Genomic DNA, 24,032 nt, shown 5'->3' on the forward strand with positions numbered 1-24,032 from the left:
TCCGATAGGTTCTCAGATAATGGAGAAATTAAATTTTATTCTAGCGCCTCCACCATTTTTCCACCAAAATTGAAAGTTGTTCCAACGGTCCCGGGAAAGGATCTATCCGAACCGAAACTTTCGAGGAATCACAAATTTTCTCTTATTTTGCCAGTTGGTCTCCAAATAAGGAAGAAATTAATTTTTATTGTGGCGCCCCCACCATTTTTGCATCAAACTTGAAAGCTGCTGAAATTCTACCGGAAAAGGTTCTATCCGAACTGAAATCTTTTCAGGATCATCAATCCGCCCCAATTTTTCCGATAGGTTCTCAGATAATGGAGAAATTAAATTTTATTCTAGCGCCTCCACCATTTTTCCACCAAAATTGAAAGTTGTTCCAACGCGCCCGGAAAAGTTTCCATCCGAACCGAAATTTTCCAGGGATCACAAATTTTCCCTTATTTTGCCAGTAGGTCTCCAAATAAGGAAGAAATTAATTTTTATTTTGGCAGCTTCACCATTTTTGCATCAAACTTGAAAGCTGCTGAAATTCTACCGGAAAAGGTTCTATCCGAACTGAAATTTTTTCAGGATCACGAATCTGCCCTAACTTTTCCTATAGGTTCTCAGATAATGGAGAAATTAAATTTTATTCTTGCGCCTCCACTAAGAAAAAAAACTAGTTCGTCACTCGTTGTCCCTATTTTACCAAAATGCTCGTGGACTCCGCACCAAAATACCTACTGTCTTAATGGAATCACTTGCTTTGGATTACGATGTTATCGTCCTCACTGAGACATGGCTCAGTACTGATATTTCTTCTAATGAAATTTTTGGACCTAACTATGTTGTGTATCGTCAAGATCGAAATAATGAAGCCACCAATAAATGCCGGGGTGGTGGTGTGCTTATTGCGGTTTCTTCTAATCTTAATTCTTTCAGATGTAAATTACAATCTCCATCAACACACGAAGAATTGTTTGTTTCTGTCAAGTTGTCGAATAAAACCATTATTTTCGGTACCGTTTATATTCCGCCAAAGTCGTACATTACATCTTATTTAGATAATATAAAAACGATTGAAATTATTCGTGATTTACATCCTTATTCTCAGGTCTGTGTCGTGGGAGATTATAATTTGCCTCATTTATTACATAACTTTGTTGAACATAGTATTTCATGTAATTCTACTTCAGGGAAAATAATATGTGACTCGTTTAATTATTTAGAACTTTTTCAGCTAAATACTGTAACAAACAACAACAATGTTATATTAGACTTAGTTCTATCGACTGTTCCTGATAATACTTGTGTTACTAGATCTGATTATAGCTTAGTTCCAATCGATTTGCATCATCCGCCACTCTGTATTGAAATCACTTATACTGAAGATGCGCCGAATTTTCTCGATATAAGAAATGATCATACTTGGTATTACGACTTCCGAAATGCTCCTTACCACTTAATAAATGATTATCTATCTAGCTTAAATTGGCATATGATTCTGGATAATGATGATTTCTTGACCACATTTTATAACATCTTATTCTGCACTTTCGATTTGTATATTCCCAAACGTGTTAGGACTCATAATAACAATCCCTATTGGTATTCGTTAAAAACAAAGAAACTAATAAAACATAAACGTGCAGTTTACAATAAACTCAAGAGATCAGATAATTTGCAATGTTATGTTAAATATAAAAATCTCCGCGCACAAACGAAATCTTCTATCCAACAAGACTATAAGAATCATGTGTCTCACATTCAGTCCAATATCAATTTCAACTCTAAATCCTTTTTTAAATTTATTAACTCGAAAAATCGTAATTCTGGCATTCCGACATCTATGTATTATAATGAAAATTCTTCCAATGATATGACTTCTATATGTAATATGTTTGCGCAGTTTTTTAGCTCCGTCTATAATACAAGTAATGCACCGTTTTCTCCCGTCAACTTTGATTCACAACAGTTTATTAATAATTCTGGAACAATGTGTAATATTGAAATTACTTCTGAAATTGTTGCTACTAAACTGACACGCTTAAAGGACAGCTTCAACCCAGGACCAGATGGGATTCCTGCTCATATCTTAAAGCACTGCAGCTATAGTCTATCATGGCCACTAAGTATAGTTTACTCCAAGTGCTTAAAATCTGGTCTTTGTCCTGAAATCTGGAAGCTATCGTACGTCATCCCTTTACATAAAAAGGGTTCTAGATCGGACGTAACTAATTACCGCCCAATTTGTGTTATACCAGCCCTATGTAAGCTACTTGAAACTATAATAACTGAGAACATTTTCGTTTCATTTAAAACAATTATTTCATCTCAGCAACACGGTTTCTATCCTGGACGTAGTACTGTAACTAATTTAAGTTCTTTTACTAACTTTACTTACACAGCATTAGAGGAGAGTTACCAAGTCGATACAATATACACTGATTTTAGCAAGGCTTTCGATCGAGTTGACCATGATATTCTACTTTACAAATTAAAACAATACGGCTTGGCCGGTAATCTTTACCAGTGGATCGAATCTTACTTAAAACAGAGGTCTCAAATAGTTCAGTTAGGGAACCATTATTCTGATCCAATTATTGTGACGTCAGGTGTTCCACAGGGCAGCCATCTTGGACCTGTTTTGTTTTCCTTATTTGTTAACGATTTGGCTTGTCTACTCGATGATTGCTTATTGTTTGCAGATGACTTAAAAATTTTTGGTAGAATTTCTAGTATTAACGACTGTCATTTACTTCAAAATAAACTTGAAATCATTAGTTCTTGGTGCGTTAACAACTCTATGGGAGTAAACACTGATAAATGTAAGGTTATAACATTTACCCGTAGATCTAACTGTATTGTGTTTCCATATACTTTGAATAATGTTACTCTCGAACGCGTTTCTGAAATCAACGACTTGGGTGTAATCTTAGATTCAGAGCTACGATTTGCTAGTCATTTTGATTTTGTTCTGAATAAGTCATTTCGAACTTGTGGCTTTATCAAACGTCAGTCTATTGATTTTTGGGATATTAGTTGTCTACACAAATTGTTTGTAACTCTAGTTAGACCGATTCTTGAATACTGTTTTGTTATTTGGTTCCCATTTTATAAAACCCACGTTGATCGTCTTGAAAGAGTACAACGTAAGTTTGTCAATTACCTACTTTTTAAAATGGGAATAAATAAGGATAATTATAGCTATGACCAAAGGCTTGTACTTGTAAACCTGGAACTACTGGAGAGTAGAAAACAAAAAGCTGAAATTCGTTTGGGTTATAAGTTGTTCCAGAATTGCATTGACTGCCCTGGCCTAGTTATGTTGTTTGATATTAGAGTACCTAGATTAGGTTCTCGTTGCTCTGAAACTTTTATACCTAGATTTCATCGTACTAATTTTACGTTTCATGCACCTATGGATAATATAGTTAGATCTATAAACAAAATTTCAAATAATCTGGACTTTTTTAATATAACTTTATCTTCTTTAAACAGCTACCTGAAAAATCTTTAAGTTGTATGGATTAATTATTTTTAGTTTTTATGTATTTCTTTTTTTTGTAATTAGTTTGCACATGTTTAGTTCTATTTTCGATATGTCGTCTTATGGATTTTGTATCTTTTTCGACATTAAATACATATTATATATTATATTATTATATTTTTCATCAAAGTTGAGTGTTGCTCAAATTTTCCAGCAAAACAATCTCTCCGTACCGAAATTTTCTCGACATAACAAATCTGCCCTTATTTTTTCTCTAGGTCGTTAAAAAAGGGAGAAATTAAATTTTATTTTAGCGCCTCCACCATTTTCCCACCAAAATTGAAAGTTGTTCCAATAACGGTCCCGGAAAAGGTTCTATCCGAACCGAAATTTTCTAGGGATCACAAATTTTTCCTTATTTTGCCAGTAGGTCTGCAAATAAGGAAGAAATTAATTTTTATTGTGGCGCCCCCACCATTTTTGCATCAAACTTGAAAGCTGCTGAAATTCAACCGGAAAAGGTTCTATCCGAACTGAAGTTTTTTCAGGATCACGAGACTACTCCAATTTTTCCTATAAGTTCTCAGATAATGGAGAAATTAAATTTTATTCTAGCTCCTCCACCATTTTTCATCAAAGTTGAGTGTTGCTCAAATTCTCCAGCAAAACAATCTATCCGTACCGAAATTTTCCCGACATAACAAATATGCCCCTATTTTTTCTCTAGGTCGTCAAAAAAGAGAGAAATTAAATTTTATTTTAGCGCCTCCACCATTTTTCCACCAAAATTGAAAGTTGTTCAACCCTCCCGGAAAAGGTTCTATCCGAACCGAAATTTTCCAGGGATCACAAATTCTCCCTTATTTTGCCAGTAGGTCTCGAAATAAGGAAGAAATTAATTTTTATTGTGGCGCCACCACCATTTTTTCATCAAACTTGAAAGCTGCTGAAATTCTACCGGAAAAGGTTCTATCCGATCTGAAAATTTTTTAGGATCACGAATCTGCTCTAATTTGTCCTATATGTTCTGAAATAATGGAGAAATTAAATTTTATTCTAGCGCCTCCACCATTTTTCATCAAAGTTCAGTGTTGCTCAAATTCTCCAGCAAGACAATCTATCCGTACCGAAATTTTCCACGACATAACAAATCTGCCCTTATCATTTCTCTAGATCGTCAAGAAAGGGAGAAATTAAATTTTATTTTAGCGCCTCCACCATTTTTCCACCAAAATTAAAAGTTGTTCCAACGGTCTCAGAAAAGGTTCTATCCGAACCGAAATTTTCCAAAAATCACAAATTTTCCCTTATTTGCCAGTAGGTCTCAAAATAAGAGAAAAATTCAATTTTAATGTGGCGCCTCCACCATTTTGTCACTAAATTGAAAAGTTAATCAAATTTTCGCGCAAGAGGCTTTATCCAAACCGAATTTTTCTCGGAATCGCGAATCTGTCCTTATCTTTTCTGTAGGTCCTCAATTAAGGGCGAAATAACATTTTATTCTGGCGCCTCCACCATTTTTTCACCAAAATTGAATGTTTCTCAAATTCTCCCGGAAGAGGTTCTACCCGAACCAAAATTCGCTCGGGATCACAAATCTTCCCTTGTTTTCCTGTCAGTCCTCAAATAATGGAGAAATTGAATTTTATTTTGGCGCCTCCACCATTTTTCATGAAATTTGAAATTTTCTCAAATTATTATTATTATTATTATTATTATTATTGATGTCATAGAGCAGAGGCAAGAGCCTATTATGCTCGACTCGAGGAACCCTGTACTGGGAGCTGAAATTCACTACCATCTCTATTAAGGGGGTGCTCGAACGACAACTGGAACATCAATATATTTATATATACTTTTTTTTTTTTTAAAGATCAGTCAGGTGGTTATAAAGTTTATTTTTAAAGGAGGCAGTTCTACTTGATTCGATGAGATCTGAATCCAAACTGTTCCATACGTTGAAAACTCTGTTCGATAAGAAATTTTGACGCCACCTGGTCTTGTATTTTTGGTGATGCAACTTCATTGAGTGGCCGCGAAGATGAGAGGCAGCAGATAATTCAAAAATATTTGAAAGATCAATACCAAATTGGTGCGTAAGAATGTTGTAGGTGCACACAAGATCATTAATGATACGACGCTTTTCCAAAGAAGGAAGTTTAAGTAAAGAAAGTCTAACATCGTAAGGTTTATCCTTTAAAGTTTGCACAGTTTTTAAATAACGACGTTGCACTTTTTCTAGTAATTCTTTGTTTCCAATTAAGCTCGGTGACCAGACTACACTTGCATACTCTAAAATGGGACGTATGTAGGAGACAAGTAAAGTTTTGGATAATTCTTCCGTTGGACTTACAAATGCTTTTTGTATTAGATACTTGACTGTATTGGCTTTTTTAACTACAAGGTTGACATGTTCGGAGAAGGATAAATTGTTGTCTAATAGTACGCCTAGGTCCTTGATCTGATTAACGGGTTGTAAGACATGGTTATCAAGAGTGTACGGTATGTTTGGGTTATCTTTGCCCAGACGGAAAACGACACATTTTTTGTTGTTCAAGGGCATTAACCAAGTGGACGTCCAGTTCTGAGCTGTAAGCAAATCGCTTTGAATTATTTGGGAGGATGTTAATGGGTTGTTAAACAGTCTGCCGTCATCGGCGTAAAAAGCATGAGGTGATTTTTACAAAGACAGAAGGTCGGATATGTACACAAGAAACAGTATCGGGCCCAACACCGATCCTTGAGGGACACCTGAAAGCACTTCCCGGTTGGATGAATAACAAGAACGCACTCTTACTCTAAAGCTACGTCCTCTCAGAAAAGCTTGAATCCACTGGAGTAAGAGACCTCTGATTCCGACATTATCTAACTTTCGTAACAGCCGACGATGAGGAACGCGATCAAAAGCCTTTTCAAAATCTAAGTAAATAATATCGACCGGTTTATTTTGATCCAAAGATATCGTCCACGTGTTAAGGCACTGAAGCAAGCAAGTAACGGTAGATCTTCCAGGTAGGAACCCATGTTGGTTAGCAGAAAGTATGCTTTGATCGTTTAAAAATCGAAACATTTGATTCCATATGATTCTCTCCATAACTTTGCTGCATATGGAAGTAAGGCTGATAGGTCTATAATTTTCAGCTTTCGTTTTATCGCCTTTCTTATATATGGGTGTGATTAGTGCTTGGAGCCATATAGGGGGAAGAACTGAGTTCTGAAACGAAAGAGTCATAATGTGGGATAAACGACCAGCAATCCAACTAGCACATTTTTTGAGTATAAGAGGAGATAAACCATCAGGTCCTGGCGAACTTTTTTCAGAAATTTTGATTAACTCTGCAAGAACCAGTTCTTCAGTAAAATCAATATTAGAAAGAAACAGTTCTTTATGGGGTGATAAACAAGGAGGTAGATTGGTATGAGGTTCGGAGGTGAACACACTTTGGAAGAAGTCAGCCAAGAGATTGGCCGATTGATGTTCATTAGCCGCAAGTGTGTTGTCGTTTTTGCACATAATTGGAACTGAGACTTTGGATAACATCTTTCCACGAACATATTTGTATACCGCTTTAGGACCTCTTTTTGTAACGTTTAGTTCATACCTATATTTTGCAGACCGTATATCACTTTTTAACTTATTAGAAAAAACTCGATGTTGATCGTAGTCATATTGAGAGCCAGAAACCTTAAATTTGTTCCACAACATTTTTTTTATTTTAGCTTGTTTTAGAAAATGAGAAGATATCCAGGGCTTGGTACGAATATACTTAATATGGAAGGTAGTAGCGTTTTGAGAGGTGAGATCAGATAAGATATTAGTAAAAATATCCCAGGCTTCGATGGAGTTGGCAGTGTGGTAAAGAGAATCCCAGTTTATTTTGGCCAGGTCAGAATTTAGACCGTCAAAGTCGATCCTGTTGTATTCACGTCGTTCGTATCTTTCTGTTGGTGGAATGTGATACTGTAAGAAAGTTTCAATGACGCAGTGGTCAGAAATACCAATTGGAGGCTGTTGACTGATTTCGCATAAAAGATTGGGATCGTTCGTAAGAATTAAGTCTATTAAGGAAGGAGTTTGGCCAAAACGGGAGCGAGTAGGGAATGATACCAGTTGCATTAGGTTAGTTTCCAAAAGAAGGTCAGCAAATAAGATGGCGGAATTATCGTTGTCGAGCAGCTGTAGGTGCGGCCAGGAGATCTTGGGAAAATTAAAATCACCGAATATTAACAGGTTAGAGTAATGGCTGCAAAACAATTTAATGTCCTCGAAGAGGAGTTCATCTTCGACTACAGAGGATCCAGGTGGTCGGTAGATACATACCAATGAAAAGCTTTGGCAGCTGGATACACAGGTGACGCGTATCAGTTCTATTTTGCCGTAGTTTTTACTGCAGCTCGTAACTGAAAACTGTTTGAAAAGTGTTCTATTTAACAAGATACAGACTCCTCCTCCACGTGAGGAACGATCCGTACGATAGAAGATGTAGTCGTTTAAACCAATCAAAGAGTCTGGGACAACGGGAGACAGCCATGTTTCAGTTAGCAGAATACAGGCAGGATTTTTTTCTTGTATATATAGAGTAAGAGGGTCAAGTTTGGCTAATAAAGATGCAATGTTTGTGTACATCACCGAATATTGCGCGATTTTGTTTCGATCGTGATACGATGTTTCGACATGGCCAGAAGACCTGCGTACTGGTTGCTATGTTGAAAAAATATCAGCTTTAAGTTTCTCAAGAGCTGATTTGTAAACGGGACAGGAATTATCCCAGACCGCGTGATTTGTGTCAAATTGTTTGCCTTCTTTGATAGACATTCGAATGCAGTTTATACATTTCAGGTTTTCGGCTACGCAGGCACTTAATTCATGCTCAGAACTGCATTTTGGACAGGAAAGTTTCTCCTTGCACACGCGGAACGAATGGCCGAAATTGTTGCAATTGAAACAGCGGTTAGCATCTAGTCCGTCAAAAACTATACAGTAATCGTACCCGATAAAGAGTCCGCCAGCTGCCATTAATCTGTCGTAAGATTTTTTATCTACTTGCAGTAGAGCCTGGTACGTAGACCGTTTTTTCTTCGTTGCCCAGAATTTTAAAATTTTGCAAGAGGACGAAACGTTGAATTCTACCAAAAAACCATCTATCCGAACTGAAATTTTCTCCGGATCACAAATCTGGCCTGATTTTTCCTCTAGGTCGTCAAAAAAACAGAAATTAAAGTTATTTTAGCGCCTCCACCATTTTTTTACCGAAATTGAAAGTTGTTCCAATTCTCCCGGAAAAGGTTGTGTCCGAACCGAAATTTTCTAGGGATCACAAATTTTCCTTTATTTTGCCAGTAGGTCTGCAAATAAGGGACAAATTAAATTTTATTGTGGCGCCTCCACCATTTTGTTACTAAATTGAAAAGTTCATCAAATTTTTGCGCAAGAGGCTTTATCCGAACCGAATTTTCCTCGGGATCGCGAATCTGCCCTTATTTTTTCTGTAGGTCCTCAAATAAGGGAGAAATTATATTTTATTCTGGCGCCTCCACCATTTTTCCACCAAAATTGAAAGTTTATCAAATTCTGCCGGAAGAGGTTCTACCCGAACCAAAATTTTCTGGGGATTACAAATCTTCCTTTGTTTTCCTATAGGTCCTCCAATAATTGAGAAATTAGATTTTATTTTAGCTGCTCCACCATTTTGTCACCAAATTTAAAAGTTCCTCAAATTATCTCGTAAGAAGTTCAACCCGAACTGAGAGTTTCTCGGGATTACGAATCTGTTTAATTTTTTCTGTGAGTCTTAAAACAATAGAGAAATTAGATTTTATTGTGTGCCTCCACCATTTTTCATGAAATTTGAAATTTTCTCAAATTCTACCAGAAAAAATCTATCCAAACCAAAATTTTCTCCGGATCACAAATCTGCCCTGATTTTGCCTCTTGGTCGTCAAAAAAGAGAGAAATTAAATTTTATTTTAGCGCCTCCACCATTTTTTTACCAAAATTGAATCCCAGAAAAGGTTGTGTCCGAACCGAACTTTTCTAGGGATCACAAGTTTTCCCTTATTTTGCCAGTAGGTCTCCAAATAAGGGAGAAATTTTAAATTGGCGCCTCCACCATTTTGTCACTAAATTGAAAAGTTCGTGAAATTTTTGCACAAGAGGCTCTATCGTAACCGAATATTTTTCGGGATCGCGAATCAGCCTTTATTTTTCCTGTAGGATCTCAAATAAGGGAGAAGTGTGAAATTTGATTAATTTTTAGATATCACACATATGTTAAAAAAATAGATAATACCATTTACAAAATAAGAAAACGGTTCGATCTCGTAATATCCGCCTCTTAGCCCATTTTCATTGTTAATAACATTATTTGGAAAACTAATTATTTTTTTCTGAATTCATCGGTGAAGTTAACTAAAATAACAGTCGGTGAAATACGTTTTTAGAATTTTGTAAAAAGCATTACAATAATCAAATTCGACAAGAAATAGGGAAACTATTTTAGAAATTTTCTGAAATTAATAAAATCGGATAGCATTGCAATTTCAAAAATACTTAATAATGTCTTAATTTTTCATTACAAAAATATTTGCTAGTATTATCAATAATTCTAATGATTCCAACTAAAAAGATATGAATTACCTCATAGACTTTAGCTAACTCTTGTTAGGAAAGTAATTTTTTATCAAATTTTATTAACAATGAAAAAGTTATAATATGTCCATTTTATTGACTAATTTTGAAAAATCTCCGAGTTTCGTAATTATTAATATGTATCTAAAGCAACAAATTTTTTATTTTTTTTTTTCTCAAACGGAAGTAATTTTGAAAGTCTTTCAAGTAAAATTATTATATATGTTATAATAAAATATACAAATAAACTTATATGAAACTAATGTAAAATCACACAATATTGTTCACAACATAAATTTTTACGTACCAAATTTTTGTAAATTAATTTTGACATTTCCAAGTATCCATTTCTCCGACAAACAAAAACAACAGTTGCCGACGTAATGCAATCTAACGTAGTCACCCTTCAAAAAAATTTAATTGTTCAACCTTTAAAAGTCTTACAACAAATACTCTCGAGCCAAATAAAAAATTACCTGGGGAGTTAACCAGAACAATAATTACAGAGACAATTATAGTGTACGACCTTTAATAATTAATGAGCTTACTTACTTTCTCCGAAATTCTTTTCTACAATTACCCTCCAAAATAATACGGTTCAGTTTTACTTCGGGCGCACTAATTGATAGGTTTAACGAAAAATAAATAGTACTTACCTAGAAATTACGGTCATCTTAAACGTTAGAATGTATATAATTAGACGATTTATAAAAACGTTTTAATACCAGTGTTTTATTTTCACCCTGAGAAAATTCTATAAACATAAAAATCATCACGACGAACATTTTTCGTCTGAGCTCCGACTAGAAAAGATTGAAATTTACCGTGTGATTATTGTTGATATTACTACTACAGTATCACAAATTACAAGCTTTTAAGCACAGTCCACCCTCCACTATGGAAAAATACAAGTGGCAATCGAAAATCAAAATGAACATAATTCTGCTACGAATCATGGGTCTGTGGCCCGAAGGTGACAAAACCTACGAACCTGGATTCTATATGGTATATTCTTCAATCACAGTATCACTTTTCATCTTCGGACACATATTCTTTCAAGTGGTAAATGTCTATTTCATTGCTCACGATTTGAAGTCAATAGTGGCAACTTCTTACCTCTTGCTTATTGAAATTCTGGGAGGAGTGAAAGCGTATTATTTAATCAAAAATTTGAAAATACTCAAAGAAAGAATGATCATTTTTAAGAGCGACTGGTTTCAGCCAAGGAACACTCAACAGCGAAATCTCATCGAGCCCACCATTTACCTCTGGAAGACGGTTTATAAAGTGTATTTGAGCATGTGTTTTGGAGGTAACACCTTCTGGGCGATTTATCCAATGATGGATAAATCCGAAGAGAAAAGATTACCCTTTCTGGGGTGGTACCCATACGATTATAAAAAGTCGCCGTATTATGAAATCACTTACGTCTATCAAGTGATAGGTATTTGCTATCTGACTACAGTTCATGTGAATGTCGACACACTGATATCAGCATTCAATGTGTATACTTCTTGTCAGTTCGATATGTTGACAGACAACATCAGAAATCTGGCAAATGTGGCTCAACGAGCTACTAATGATGTGTATCACAATATGTTAAGGTGTGTAGACCACCATAAAAATATCTTAAGGTGAGTGAGTTCAATAATCGTTTGACGGTATTTTTATTTGTATTTTCAGGTTTATTGAAAGTTCGACGAAATTTTTCAACTGGATTTTATTTTGGCACCTTTTGATTAGTGGTGTCTCCATTGGCTTAACTATGTTTCAGCTAACAGCGGTAAATTTCTGCTTAGTTATGAATGTTTTTCCACGTATTAGTTACAGGTTGTCCCTCTTTCGAACGAGTTTTACTCTCTCCTTTCGTATGGTCTTGCTATAACTATCCAGATATTTATGTATTGTTGGTTTGGAAACGAGGTACAAGCTAAGGTAATTTTGTAGATATTTATAAGCGTAAAAATTAATAACATTATTTCAGAGTAGCAATCTTCCATATGCTGTATTCGAATCCGACTGGACTGATCTATCTGAAGAAATTAAAAAGAAGTTGCTTTTTTTCACCATGCATTTAAAACCTGTTCAAATATCTGCGTTGAATTTGTTTTATCTTTCATTGGATACATATATGAGGGTAACTATAATTCATAGCGAATTATTTCTTCAAATTATACATTTTTTTTGTAGATTCTGAAAACTGCTTGGTCATATTTTGCTCTTTTGTATCAAGTGTCGTCGTAAAATTGAACAAATAAAACGTACAATGTTTTAGAATACACTAGAGGAATTCACTTAGATCTATGATTTAAAATTATTCTGAATTATATGTCTAGTATGGTTAGGTAACACACAAAAGTCCACTACTAACAGTGCTATAATCAAGACAAAAAAATTGGTGTCTGACATGTTACACAAAAATTGTATTCATCATAATTTGGAACACATGGAAAAGTTATTAGGAAAACTATTCCAAATTCCGTGTATAAGATAATTAAATTTTCACATTACTGTTATTTTTTATTTTTATCCTTGACTGATATGTCTTCCAAATTATGTTTTAGTTACTTAATCAAATCATTTTTAACTTGTGTAAGGAGTCAAGTTAAAATTGGTGCTATTCCTGAAAACGACACCCTCTAGATTTACTAATTATAAAGTTTTACTTCAGAATATTTTTTCAATGTTCACCCTATATAATCAAATCCTTTATCTCCATAGGAATAAGATTTATGACTATGATTCATCTTTATTTAATTTAATTCTCCAACATAAAAGCCATTTGTACCTATATGGTAAAATCTCTTGTTTACTTTGTACTCGCATGTTCGACGACATTCAAAACTATTATGTAAATATCGTAGTTTTTAGAAATTGCAAAAAATTCGAATTTCACACCTAACTTTTCGAAAATATTGCTCAGCAATGTATAAACACGCAATTTTGGTGGAATCAGCACGTCGAGATCTACATCCCAGAATTTTTTGGGAATTTTTAACAAGTTTTTTAAAAAAGAAATTTTATATTATGTATACCTACCTTATGCAAATTTTGACCCATTGTCGATTATTTTCGAAATTTTCTTGTAGATTTCGGGCTGCAGAAGTCACTTCAGGTCCCATTTCTTCAATCGGTCTAACCGTTTTTCAAAAATAACCCATTGAAATATGGCAATTTTTAGAAATTTCAAAAAATCGAATTTTACACCGAATATTTCCAAAATATTGCTCCGTGATCATAAACACCTACATCCCAGAATTTTTTAAGAATTTTTGGACAACTTTTATAACACAGAAATTTCACACTATGTATTTGATAATACAATTAGCCCTGCCTTTTTTTCAGTGACTGATTTTATCCAAAATGAATGAAATTAATGATCTTCTTTCTATGTAATTATAAACATACACATCCCAGAATTTTTTGAAAATTTTGGGCAACTTTTATAAAAAACAAATTTTACACCATGTACTTGAAAACACAAGGGTGATTTTGGCACGTTTGACATTTTCCACCATTTTTCATCTATGTATTTTCGAAAATTAGTTGAAGGCATTTTCTTGTAGATTTCGATATCCAGAAGTCATTTTCAGCTTCGTTTCTTCGGAAATTTGAGGTAATAGAAAAGTCAGGACAGGTCAGGTCACGTTACGTCAAGTTCGGTCAGATGCATAAAATAAAAAATAAATTTTATACCAAACAGCATATCAAAAAGCTACGATTATCGCTTTTTTTGTACTTTTTTGAGATTCTAAATTCTATTACACATTAATTTCCACTCCCACTCGACAAAGGAACACAATTAGCCCCGCCCACCCAACCTGCCTCCTTTTCAGTGATTCATTTTATCCAAACTGAATGAAATGAATGATCTTATACTGAACAGAAATAGAATTAGTCGTTACAATGAGAAGAGGACGGGTAGGCGGGACTAGTACTTGCTAAGATAAGACTGATTTTGGCAAATGACATATTTCCCAAAAAAATTGAGGGTGGGTGGGTGGTGCTAGTATTTGATAACATAAGAGTGATTTTGGCACTTTTGACATTTTCTACCATTTTTCAACTAATTTTCTTATTAAAATTGCGACCCAATCTCGACCCTTTTCGAAATTTAACTAAATAATTTCTCCTCATTTCATTGACCACTCACGTTTTCCAGAATCATCCATTGAAATATCACAATTTTTAGAACTTTAAAAAAATTCGAATTTCACACACAATTTTTCGAAAATATTGCTCCGTGATCATAAGCACGTTATAACTTTGGAATTAGCTCGTCGAGATCTACATCCCAGAATTTTTTGAGAATTTTTAGCCAACTTTTTTAACAGAGAAATTTTACACTACCTATGTATTTGATGATCATAAGATAAGAGTGATTTTGGCACTTTTGCCATTTTCTACCATTTTTCAACTATTTTCGAAAATTAGTTGAAGACATTTTCTTGGAGATTTCGAAACCCAGAAGTCATTTTCGGCTACGTTTCTTTGAAAATTTGGGACAATAGAGAAGTCAGGACAAGTCAGGTCAGGTGCATGAAATAAAAAATAAATTTTACAGCAAATAATATATCAGAAAGTTACGAAGAGTGCTTTTTTTACTTTTTTCATATTCTAGATTCTATTACATATTAGTTTCCACACCCACTCGACAATCGAACACAATTAGCTCCGCCCACCCTCCCTGCCTCCTTTTCAGTGATTGACTAATCTGAATGAAATAAATGATCTTATACTGAACAGAAATAAAATTAATCCTTAGAATGAGGTGGGCGAGGCTAGCGCTTGCTAAGATAAGATTGATTTTGTCAAATGATATACTCCCTAAGAAAATGGAGGGTGGGTGGGCGGGGCTAGTATTTGACAAGATAAGAGTGATTTTGGCACTTTTAACATTTCCTACCATTTTCAACCAATTTTCTTATGCAAATTTCGATCCAACCTCGACCATTTTTAGATTTTTTTCTAGATTTTGGACCGCCGAAACCACTTCTGCTCGCATTTCTTCGATCACTCTAACCGTTTTTCAAGAATCGCTCATTGAAATATCCCAAATTTTAGAAATTTCAAAAAATTAGAATTTTACACCGAATATTTCGAAAATATTTCTACGTGATTAAAAACATATACATCCCAGAAAACTTTGGGGCAACTTTAAAAAAAAACTTATTTTACACTATGTATTTGATAACACTAGGGTGAGTTTGGCACGTTTGACATTTTCCACCATTTTCAACTATTTTCGAAAATTAGTTGAAAACATTTTCTTGTAGATTTCGATATCCAAAAGTCATTTTCAGCTTCGTTTCTTCGGAAATTTGAGGTAATAGAGAATTTAAGACAGGTCAGGTCACGTTACGTCAAGTTAGGTCAGATGCATAAAATAAAAAATAAATTTTATACCAAATAGTATATCAAAAAGTTAAAATTAGCGCTTTTTTTACTTTTTTCAGATTCTATTCTGTTACATATAGTTTCCACTCCCACTCGTCAGAAGAACACAATTAGCCCCGCCCACCCACCCGACCTCTCCTTTTCAGGGATTAATTTCATCCAAACTGAATGAAGTGATTCATCTTATACGGAACAAAAATAAAATTAGTCGTTAGAATGAGTAGAGGGGGGTGGGCGAGGCTAGTACTTCCTAAGAAGAGATCGATTTTAGCAAATGACATACTCCCGAAGAAATTAGAGGGTGGGTGGGCGGGGCTAGTATTTGATAAGATAAACGTGATTTTGGCACTTTTGACATATTCTAACATTTTTCAACTATTTTCGAAAACTACTTGAGAACATTTTCTTGGAGATTTCTATATCCAGGAAGTCATTTTCATCTTCGTTTCTTCGGAAATTTGGGATAATAGAGAAGTCAGCACAGGTCAGGTCACGTTACGTCAAGTTAGGTCAGGTTCATAAAATATAAAATAAAGGTTCTATCCGAACTGAAAATTTTAAAGATCACGAATCCGCCCTAACTTTTCCTATAGGTCAACAATCTATCCGTACCGAAATTTTCTCGACGTAACAAATCTGCCCTTATTTTTTCTCTAGGTCGTCAAAAAAGGGAGAAATTAAATTTTATTTTAGCGCCTCCACCATTTTTACACCAAAATTGAAAGTTGTTCCAACGGTGCCGGGAAAGGTTCTATCCAGAGCTGTTCAAAGTACTCAAAAAAAGTACTTGCAGTACCAAGTACAAAGTACTACTTGAAATAGTGTTCAAGTAAAGTACCAAGTACTTACTTTCAGCAAGAGTATTTCAAGTATCAAGTACTTTTCAGATGTACTTGAAGTACAAGCCAAGTACATTACTTCAAGTACTTACGAGTACTTGAAGTACTGGAGGTATACTTCAAGTACTTACAAATACTTGAAGTACTGAAAATGCTTCAAGTACTTTCTAATTATTTGAAATATTGTAGAATTAAATAACTTTTCCTGTTTTTTTAAAAAAGCTTAATATATTTTAGAACTGAATTTTTTAATACTCAGAATTTAAGTATACAATAATACATATTTCGCCACATAAAAAATTGCATAAGCATCAACTTAAATGCAGAATGGTAGCTCACTTATTAATAATACTATGTTATTTATAAACAATATTCTTTTGAAATACTTTTACATCTTTCTGTTGACACAATGCCTTCGACAAAATTAACGTCTATTTCTAATTTAAAATTTAAAATAAAATACATGACGGCGTTGTCTATGTATGTTTACTATTAATTTATAACAAAAACATCGGCACTGTATGGTATTTTCTCAGGCTTCTGTTGCCTTTTTTTAATATTTTGAATTCTGGTTCACCACCAAAACGTTCTGATTTTTTAATAAAGTTGTGTTAAAAATATATGAATTTTATGAACCGGTTCCGTGTTTAAGTTTGTGGGTAGTTTATATATAGCACCCTTAATCATTACCCATTGTGAAAGTGCACAGGGCCGGATTTGTGAAACTGAAATTTTTCAGAAAAAAATTTTAAGAGCAGTGCGATACATATACATGCTCGTGACATAAAAATGTTTAAGACACTATGTTGCATTTTCAAAAAAAACGTATGAATTTTTTAAATAAAAAATAAAATGCCTAAAACGAGAGTCCATTTTCAGCGAAAACTATAACTCATATATCAAAGTGATCAAAGTAATTAGTCGTTTTTTACTTTTGCGGTTACCAAAAATGCTGAGAATTTTCTTGGAATGAATGCCCCATATTCCTGAATATATCTGTCTACCACTTACGTATTTACTATTCTAAAAATTATTAAATTAACCTAAATACTACAGTGACTAAATAGTAAACACTAATCACTACAATATTTGTCTATGTAACTTTACACTGACAAATCACAAATAATGGGTTCGGAGGGCTGTTTCGTCCATTTATACAAAATTTTGTTCCTCTAATGCCACAATATTTTCCCGAATTTTTCTTTACATTTTCGATTGGCTTATTTTTTATTTGTACCTGAGAACCCAAAGAAGATGACATTAGTAACTGAATACTACAATGACTTCAGGGAATGCCTAACAACGGCTTTTGCGAAAATTCAGGTAAATATGTACTAAATTCATTATTGTTAAAATATTTCGTAGGGGTGTATTTATCTAGGCAATTATACTAACTAATCGCGAATTTCATTAACTTTGTATTTTTTTTATAATGTGAATATGTATTTTGTTCCATTTCCGGAAGCGCCACTGACCCTTTTGGGTCTCTTTACCTGATATTGTAAATACAAATGTAAATTCAGTACTTCTGTAACCGTCCTGTATTTAAACATCGAAGCCGAACGCTGTCTATTATTTCGTACACAACAAAACAAAGGTCCTTCGAGCAATATCAAAATACAATTCGGTACTCATCAAAACCATACAATCATGGTCGTATCAACTGGATTACAAAAAACATTGGTACTACGAGCCGAGTTTCACAAAACATATTTCATTTTGAACAATATTGGGTTTATGTAATAAGCGATGCAATGTAATACGTAAAGTTGTTGTACGGTAATAAATAAAATCCGCACAGGAAAGACAAATGACACTAATTAGTGTGACTTTTAAAATCATTGTTTTTCTGCATTACGTCTTTTTAAATTGTTGGTGTTCAAATAATTCATACAATTTAAAAGATTATTTGAAACTTTAATGTGAGAAAATATAAGTAGTAATAACCAACTAAGTTTATATGGCTGAACCATGTATAAACAAAAAAAGAAAATTTGGTAAAAAACGAGTGTCTAACATGATAAAGAAAATTAAACTGCAAAATATTTAACATAAAATTGTGTTTAAATTCTACGAGGAAGAGGCGAATATGAAAGTCTGTACCTGCCATCAGCTATTGCTATTATAATAAAAGGGATAATCCCCTGCCGAGTTCTCCGCCCTGACCAGGCTTCTTACTGACAAATACATGGCGGGGTTAAGAAACTAATGAAAGAATAAATATCTTTTTGAACGAGTACTGAATCATTTCTCAAATATTTTCAAATCCGACCTTGCACTTTAGCAGGTACGTCAACAAACCCGATTCCCTTTGGGGTACCGGGAAGGTACTGAAAAACTACCCGCAAAGTTAAGTTCCAGACCAAAATACAAAAAAGACAAAATTCATATATTCACAACTTTACATCGCTGAAAATTTTACACAGATCTCCGACACTTCTGCTGTCGTCATCCACTCTCAAATGACATATTTATGACATTAATTTTCTTACCTACCTATCTATCGGCATTATGCAAGTACCTATGAAATGTACGTCATATTGTGGATAAGATATCCACAATCACAGATCAAAATATAACCTCACAGGAAAAAAACACGATTTTACTATAAAAATACATCTAATCAAATAATTGAATTAATAACTTCAAGTATTTAACAGACCCTATTTTGAGATGTGAAAACTTCGTAAAATAGAGACTAAAGTATTTGAAATTTCCACTTTCATACTTCAAGTAATTCAAGAGTATTTAAAATACTGAGTGAAGTACTTGGAGCAAAGTACTTGGCAAAATCAAGTACTAAACTCAAGTACATTTTAGAAATACTCCAAGTACCAAGTACCAAGTACCTAAATATAAAAGTACTTCAAGTAAAGTACTTGAAGTACTTAAAGTACTTGAAGTATTACTTCAAGTACTTTTACTTGAAGTACTGAACAGCTCTGGTTCTATCCGAATCGAAATTTTCTAGGGATCACAAATTTTCCCTTATTTTGCCAGTAGGTCTCCAAATAAGGAAGAAATTAAATTTTATTTTAGCGGCTTCACCATTTTTGCATCAAACTTGAAAGCTGCTGAAATTCTACCGGAAAAGGTTCTATCCGAACTGAAATTTTTTTAGGATCACGAATCTGCCTTAACTTTTCCTATAGGTTCTCAGATAATGGCGAAATTAAATTTTATTCTAGCGCCTCCACCATTTTTCATCAAAGTTGAGTGTTGCTCAAATTCTCCAGCAAAACAATGTATCCGTACCGAAATTTTCTCGACATAACAAATCTGCTCTTATTTTTTTTCTAGGTCGTCAAAAAAGGGAGAAATTAAATTTTATTTAAGCGCCTCCACCATTTTTCCACCAAAATTGATAGTTGTTCTAACGCTCCCGGAAAAGGTTCTCCCCGAACCGAAATTTTCTAGGGATCACACATTTGCGCTTGTTTTGCCAGTAGGTCTCCAAATAAGGAAGAAATTAATTTTTATTGTGGCGCCTCCACCATTTTTTCATCAAACTTGAAAGCTGCTGAAATTCAACCGGAAAAGTTTCTACCTGAACTGAAATTTCTTCAGGATCACGAATCTGCCCTAATTTTTCTTGTAGATTCGCAAATAATGGAGAAATTAAATGTTATTTTAGCGCCTCCAACATTTTTCATCAAAGTTGAGTGTTGCTCAAATTCTCCAGCAAAACAATCTATCCGTACCGAAATTTTCTCGACATAACAAAACTGCTCTTATTTTTTTTCTAGGTCGTCAAAAAAGGGAGAAATTAAATTTTATTTAAGCGCCTCCACCATTTTACCACCAAAATTGATAGTTGTTCTAACGCTCCCGGAAAAGGTTCTAACCGAACCGAAATTTTCTAGGGATCACACATTTCCGCTTATTTTGCCAGTAGGTCTCCAAATAAGGAAGAAATTAATTTTTATTGGGGCGCCTCCACCATTTTTGCATCAAACTTGAAAGCTGCTAAAATTCGACCGGAAAAGGTTCTATCCGAACTGAAATTTTTTCAGGATGACGAATCTGCCCTAATTTTTCCTATAGGTTCTCAAATAATAGCGAAATTAAATTTTATTCTAGCGCCTCCACCATTTTTTATCAAAGTTGAATGTTGCACAAATTCTCCAGCAAAACAATCTATCCGTACCGAAATTTTCTCGACATAACAAATCTGCCCTTATTATTTCTCTAGGTCGTCAAAAAGGGAGAAATTAAATTTTGTTTTAGTGCCTCCACCATTTTTCAACTAAAATTTAAAGTTGTTCTAACGCTCCCGGAAAAGGTTCTATCCGAACCAAAATTTGCTCGGGATCAAAAATCTTCCCCTGTTTTCCTATAGGTCCTCCTATAAGGGAGAAATTAATTTTTATTGTAGCGCCTTCACCATTTTTTCACCAAATTTAAAAGTTCCTCAAATTCTCTCGTAAGAAGTTCAACCCGAACCGAGAGTTTCTCTGGATTACGACTCTGCTTAATTTTTCCTGTAATTCCTCAAATAATGGAGAAATTAAATTTTATTTTGGCGCCTCCACCATTTTTCATAAAATTTGAAATTTTCTCAAATTCTACCAGAAAACAATCTATCCGAACCGAAATTTTCTCCGGATCACATATCTGCCCTTATTTTTTTTCTAGGTCGTCAAAAAAGAGAGAAATTAAATTTTATTTTAGCGCCTCCACCATGTTTTTACCAAAATTGCAAGTTCTTCCAACTCTTCCGGAAGAGGTTGTGTCCGAACCGAAATTTTCTAGAGATCACAAATTTTCCCTTATTTTGCCAGTAGATCTCCAAGTAAGGGAGAAATTAAATTTTAAAGTGCCGCCTCCACCATTTTGTCACTAAATTGAAAAGTTCATCAAATTCTCGCGCAAGAGGCCCTATCCGAACCCAATTTTCCTCGGGATCGCGAATCTGCTCTTATTTTTTCTCTAGGTCCTCAAATAAGGGAGAAATTACATTGTATTCTGGCGCCTCCACAATTTTTTCGCCAAAATTGTAAGTTTCTCAAATTCTCCAGGAAGAGGTTCTACCCGAACCAAAATTTTCTCGGGATCACAAATCTTCCCTTGTTTTGCTATAGGACCTCCAATAAGAGAGAAATTAAAATTTATTTTTACACCTCCACCATTTTTTCACCAAATTTAAAAGTTCTTCAAATTCTCTAGTAAGAAATTCAACCCAAACCGAGAGTTTCTCGGGATTACGAATCTGCTTAATTTTTCCTGTCAGTCCTCAAATAATGGAGAAATTAAATTTTATTGAGGCGCTTCCACCATTTTTCATGAAATTTAAAATTTTCTCAAATTCTACCAGAAAACTATCTATCCGAACCGAAATTTTCTCGGGATCACAAATCTGTCCTGAATTTTCCTCTAGGTGGTCCAAAAAAGAGAGAAATTAAATTTCATTTTAGCGTCTCCACCATTTTTTTACCAAACTTGAAAGTTGTTCCAACTCTCCCGGAAAAGGTTGTGTCCGAACCAAAATTTTCTAGGGATAACAAATTTTCCCTTATTTTGCCAGTAGGTCCCCAAATAAGGGAGAAATTAAATTTTAATATGGCGCGTCCACCATTTTGTCACTAAATTGAAGAGTTCACCAAATTTTCGTGCAAGAGGCTCTATCCGAACCAAATTTTCCTCGGGATCGCGAATCTGCCCTTATTTGTTCTGTAGATCATCAAATAAGGAAGAAATTAAGTTTTATTGTGGCGCCTCCACCATTTTTCATGCAATTTGAAATTTTTTCAAATTCTACCAAAAAAAATCTACCCGAACCACAATTTTCTCGGGATCACAAATCTGCCCTGATTTTTCCTCTAGGTCGTCAAAAAAGAGGGATATTAAATTTTATACTAGCGCCTCCACCATTTATCATCAAAGTTGAGTGTTGCTCAAACTCTCCAGCAAAACAATCTATCCGAACCGAAATTTTCTCGACATCACAAATCTGCCCTTATTTGTTCTCTAGGTCGTCAAAAAAGAGAGAAATTAAATTTTATTTTAGCGACTCCACCATTTTTCCACCAAAATTGAAAGTTGTTCCAACGGTCCCGGGAAAGGATCTATCCGAACCGAAACTTTCGAGGAATCACAAATTTTCTCTTATTTTGCCAGTAGGTCTCCAAATAAGGAAGAAATTAATTTTTATTGTGGCGCCCCCACCATTTTTGCATCAAACTTGAAAGCTGCTGAAATTCTACCGGAAAAGGTTCTATCCGAACTGAAATCTTTTCAGGATCAGGAATCCGCCCCAATTTTTCCGATAGGTTCTCAGATAATGGAGAAATTAAATTTTATTCTAGCGCCTCCACCATTTTTCCACCAAAATTGAAAGTTGTTCCAACGCGCCCGGAAAAGTTTCCATCCGAACCGAAATTTTCCAGGGATCACAAATTTTCCCTTATTTTGCCAGTAGGTCTCCAAATAAGGAAGAAATTAATTTTTATTTTGGCAGCTTCACCATTTTTGCATCAAACTTGAAAGCTGCTGAAATTCTACCGGAAAAGGTTCTATCCGAACTGAAATTTTTTCAGGATCACAAATCTGCCCCAATTTTTCCTATAGGTTCTCAGACAATGGAGAAATTAAATTTCATTCGAGCGCCTCCACCATTTTTCCACCAAAATTGAAAGTTGTTCCAACGGTCCCGGGAAAGGATCTATCCGAACCGAAACTTTCGAGGAATCACAAATTTTCTCTTATTTTGCCAGTAGGTCTCCAAATAAGGAAGAAATTAATTTTTATTGTGGCGCCCCCACCATTTTTGCATCAAACTTGAAAGCTGCTGAAATTCTACCGGAAAAGGTTCTATTCGAACTGAAATCTTTTCAGGATCAGGAATCCGCCCCAATTTTTCCGATAGGTTCTCAGATAATGGAGAAATTAAATTTTATTCTAGCGCCTCCACCATTTTTCCACCAAAATTGAAAGTTGTTCCAACGGTCCCGGGAAAGGATCTATCCGAACCGAAACTTTCGAGGAATCACATATTTTCTCTTATTTTGCCAGTTGGTCTCCAAATAAGGTAGAAATTAATTTTTATTGTGGCGCCCCCACCATTTTTGCATCAAACTTGAAAGCTGCTGAAATTCTACCGGAAAAGGTTCTATCCGAACTGAAATCTTTTCAGGATCAGGAATCCGCCCCAATTTTTCCGATAGGTTCTCAGATAATGGAGAAATTAAATTTTATTCTAGCGCCTCCACCATTTTTCCACCAAAATTGAAAGTTGTTCCAACGCGCCCGGAAAAGTTTCCATCCGAACCGAAATTTTCCAGGGATCACAAATTTTCCCTTATTTTGCCAGTAGGTCTCCAAATAAGGAAGAAATTAATTTTTATTTTGGCAGCTTCACCATTTTTGCATCAAACTTGAAAGCTGCTGAAATTCTACCGGAAAAGGTTCTATCCGAACTGAAATTTTTTCAGGATCACAAATCTGCCCCAATTTTTCCTATAGGTTCTCAGACAATGGAGAAATTAAATTTCATTCGAGCGCCTCCACCATTTTCCCACCAAAATTGAAAGTTGTTCCAATAACGGTCCCGGAAAAGGTTCTATCCGAACCGAAATTTTCTAGGGATCACAAATTTTCCCTTATTTTGCCAATAGGTCTCCGAATAAGGAAGAAATTAATCTTTATTGCGGCGCCCCCACCATTTTTGCATCAAACTTGAAAGCTGCTGAAATTCTAC

The 24,032-nt window shown here is 34.6% G+C and overlaps 1 protein-coding gene across 1 annotated transcript; it reads left to right on the plus strand.

The window, feature by feature from the left end:
- The first annotated feature begins 11,054 nt into the window (after window positions 1–11,054).
- LOC135139609 (odorant receptor Or1-like) lies at window positions 11,055–20,502 on the plus strand. The gene is made up of 5 exons (XM_064069908.1): window positions 11,055–11,734; window positions 11,784–11,883; window positions 11,931–12,035; window positions 12,085–12,237; window positions 20,200–20,502. The coding sequence occupies exons 1-5, from the start codon at window positions 11,055–11,057 to the stop codon at window positions 20,500–20,502; spliced, it is 1,341 nt and encodes a 446-aa protein (XP_063925978.1).
- Window positions 20,503–24,032: the final 3,530 nt, after the last annotated feature.

This window comes from Zophobas morio, unplaced genomic scaffold, assembly GCF_036711695.1.
Source record: "Zophobas morio isolate AGI-343-1 ecotype UQ-CSIRO unplaced genomic scaffold, CSIRO_AGI_Zmor_V1 ptg000031l, whole genome shotgun sequence".
Lineage (NCBI taxonomy): Eukaryota > Metazoa > Arthropoda > Insecta > Coleoptera > Tenebrionidae > Zophobas > Zophobas morio.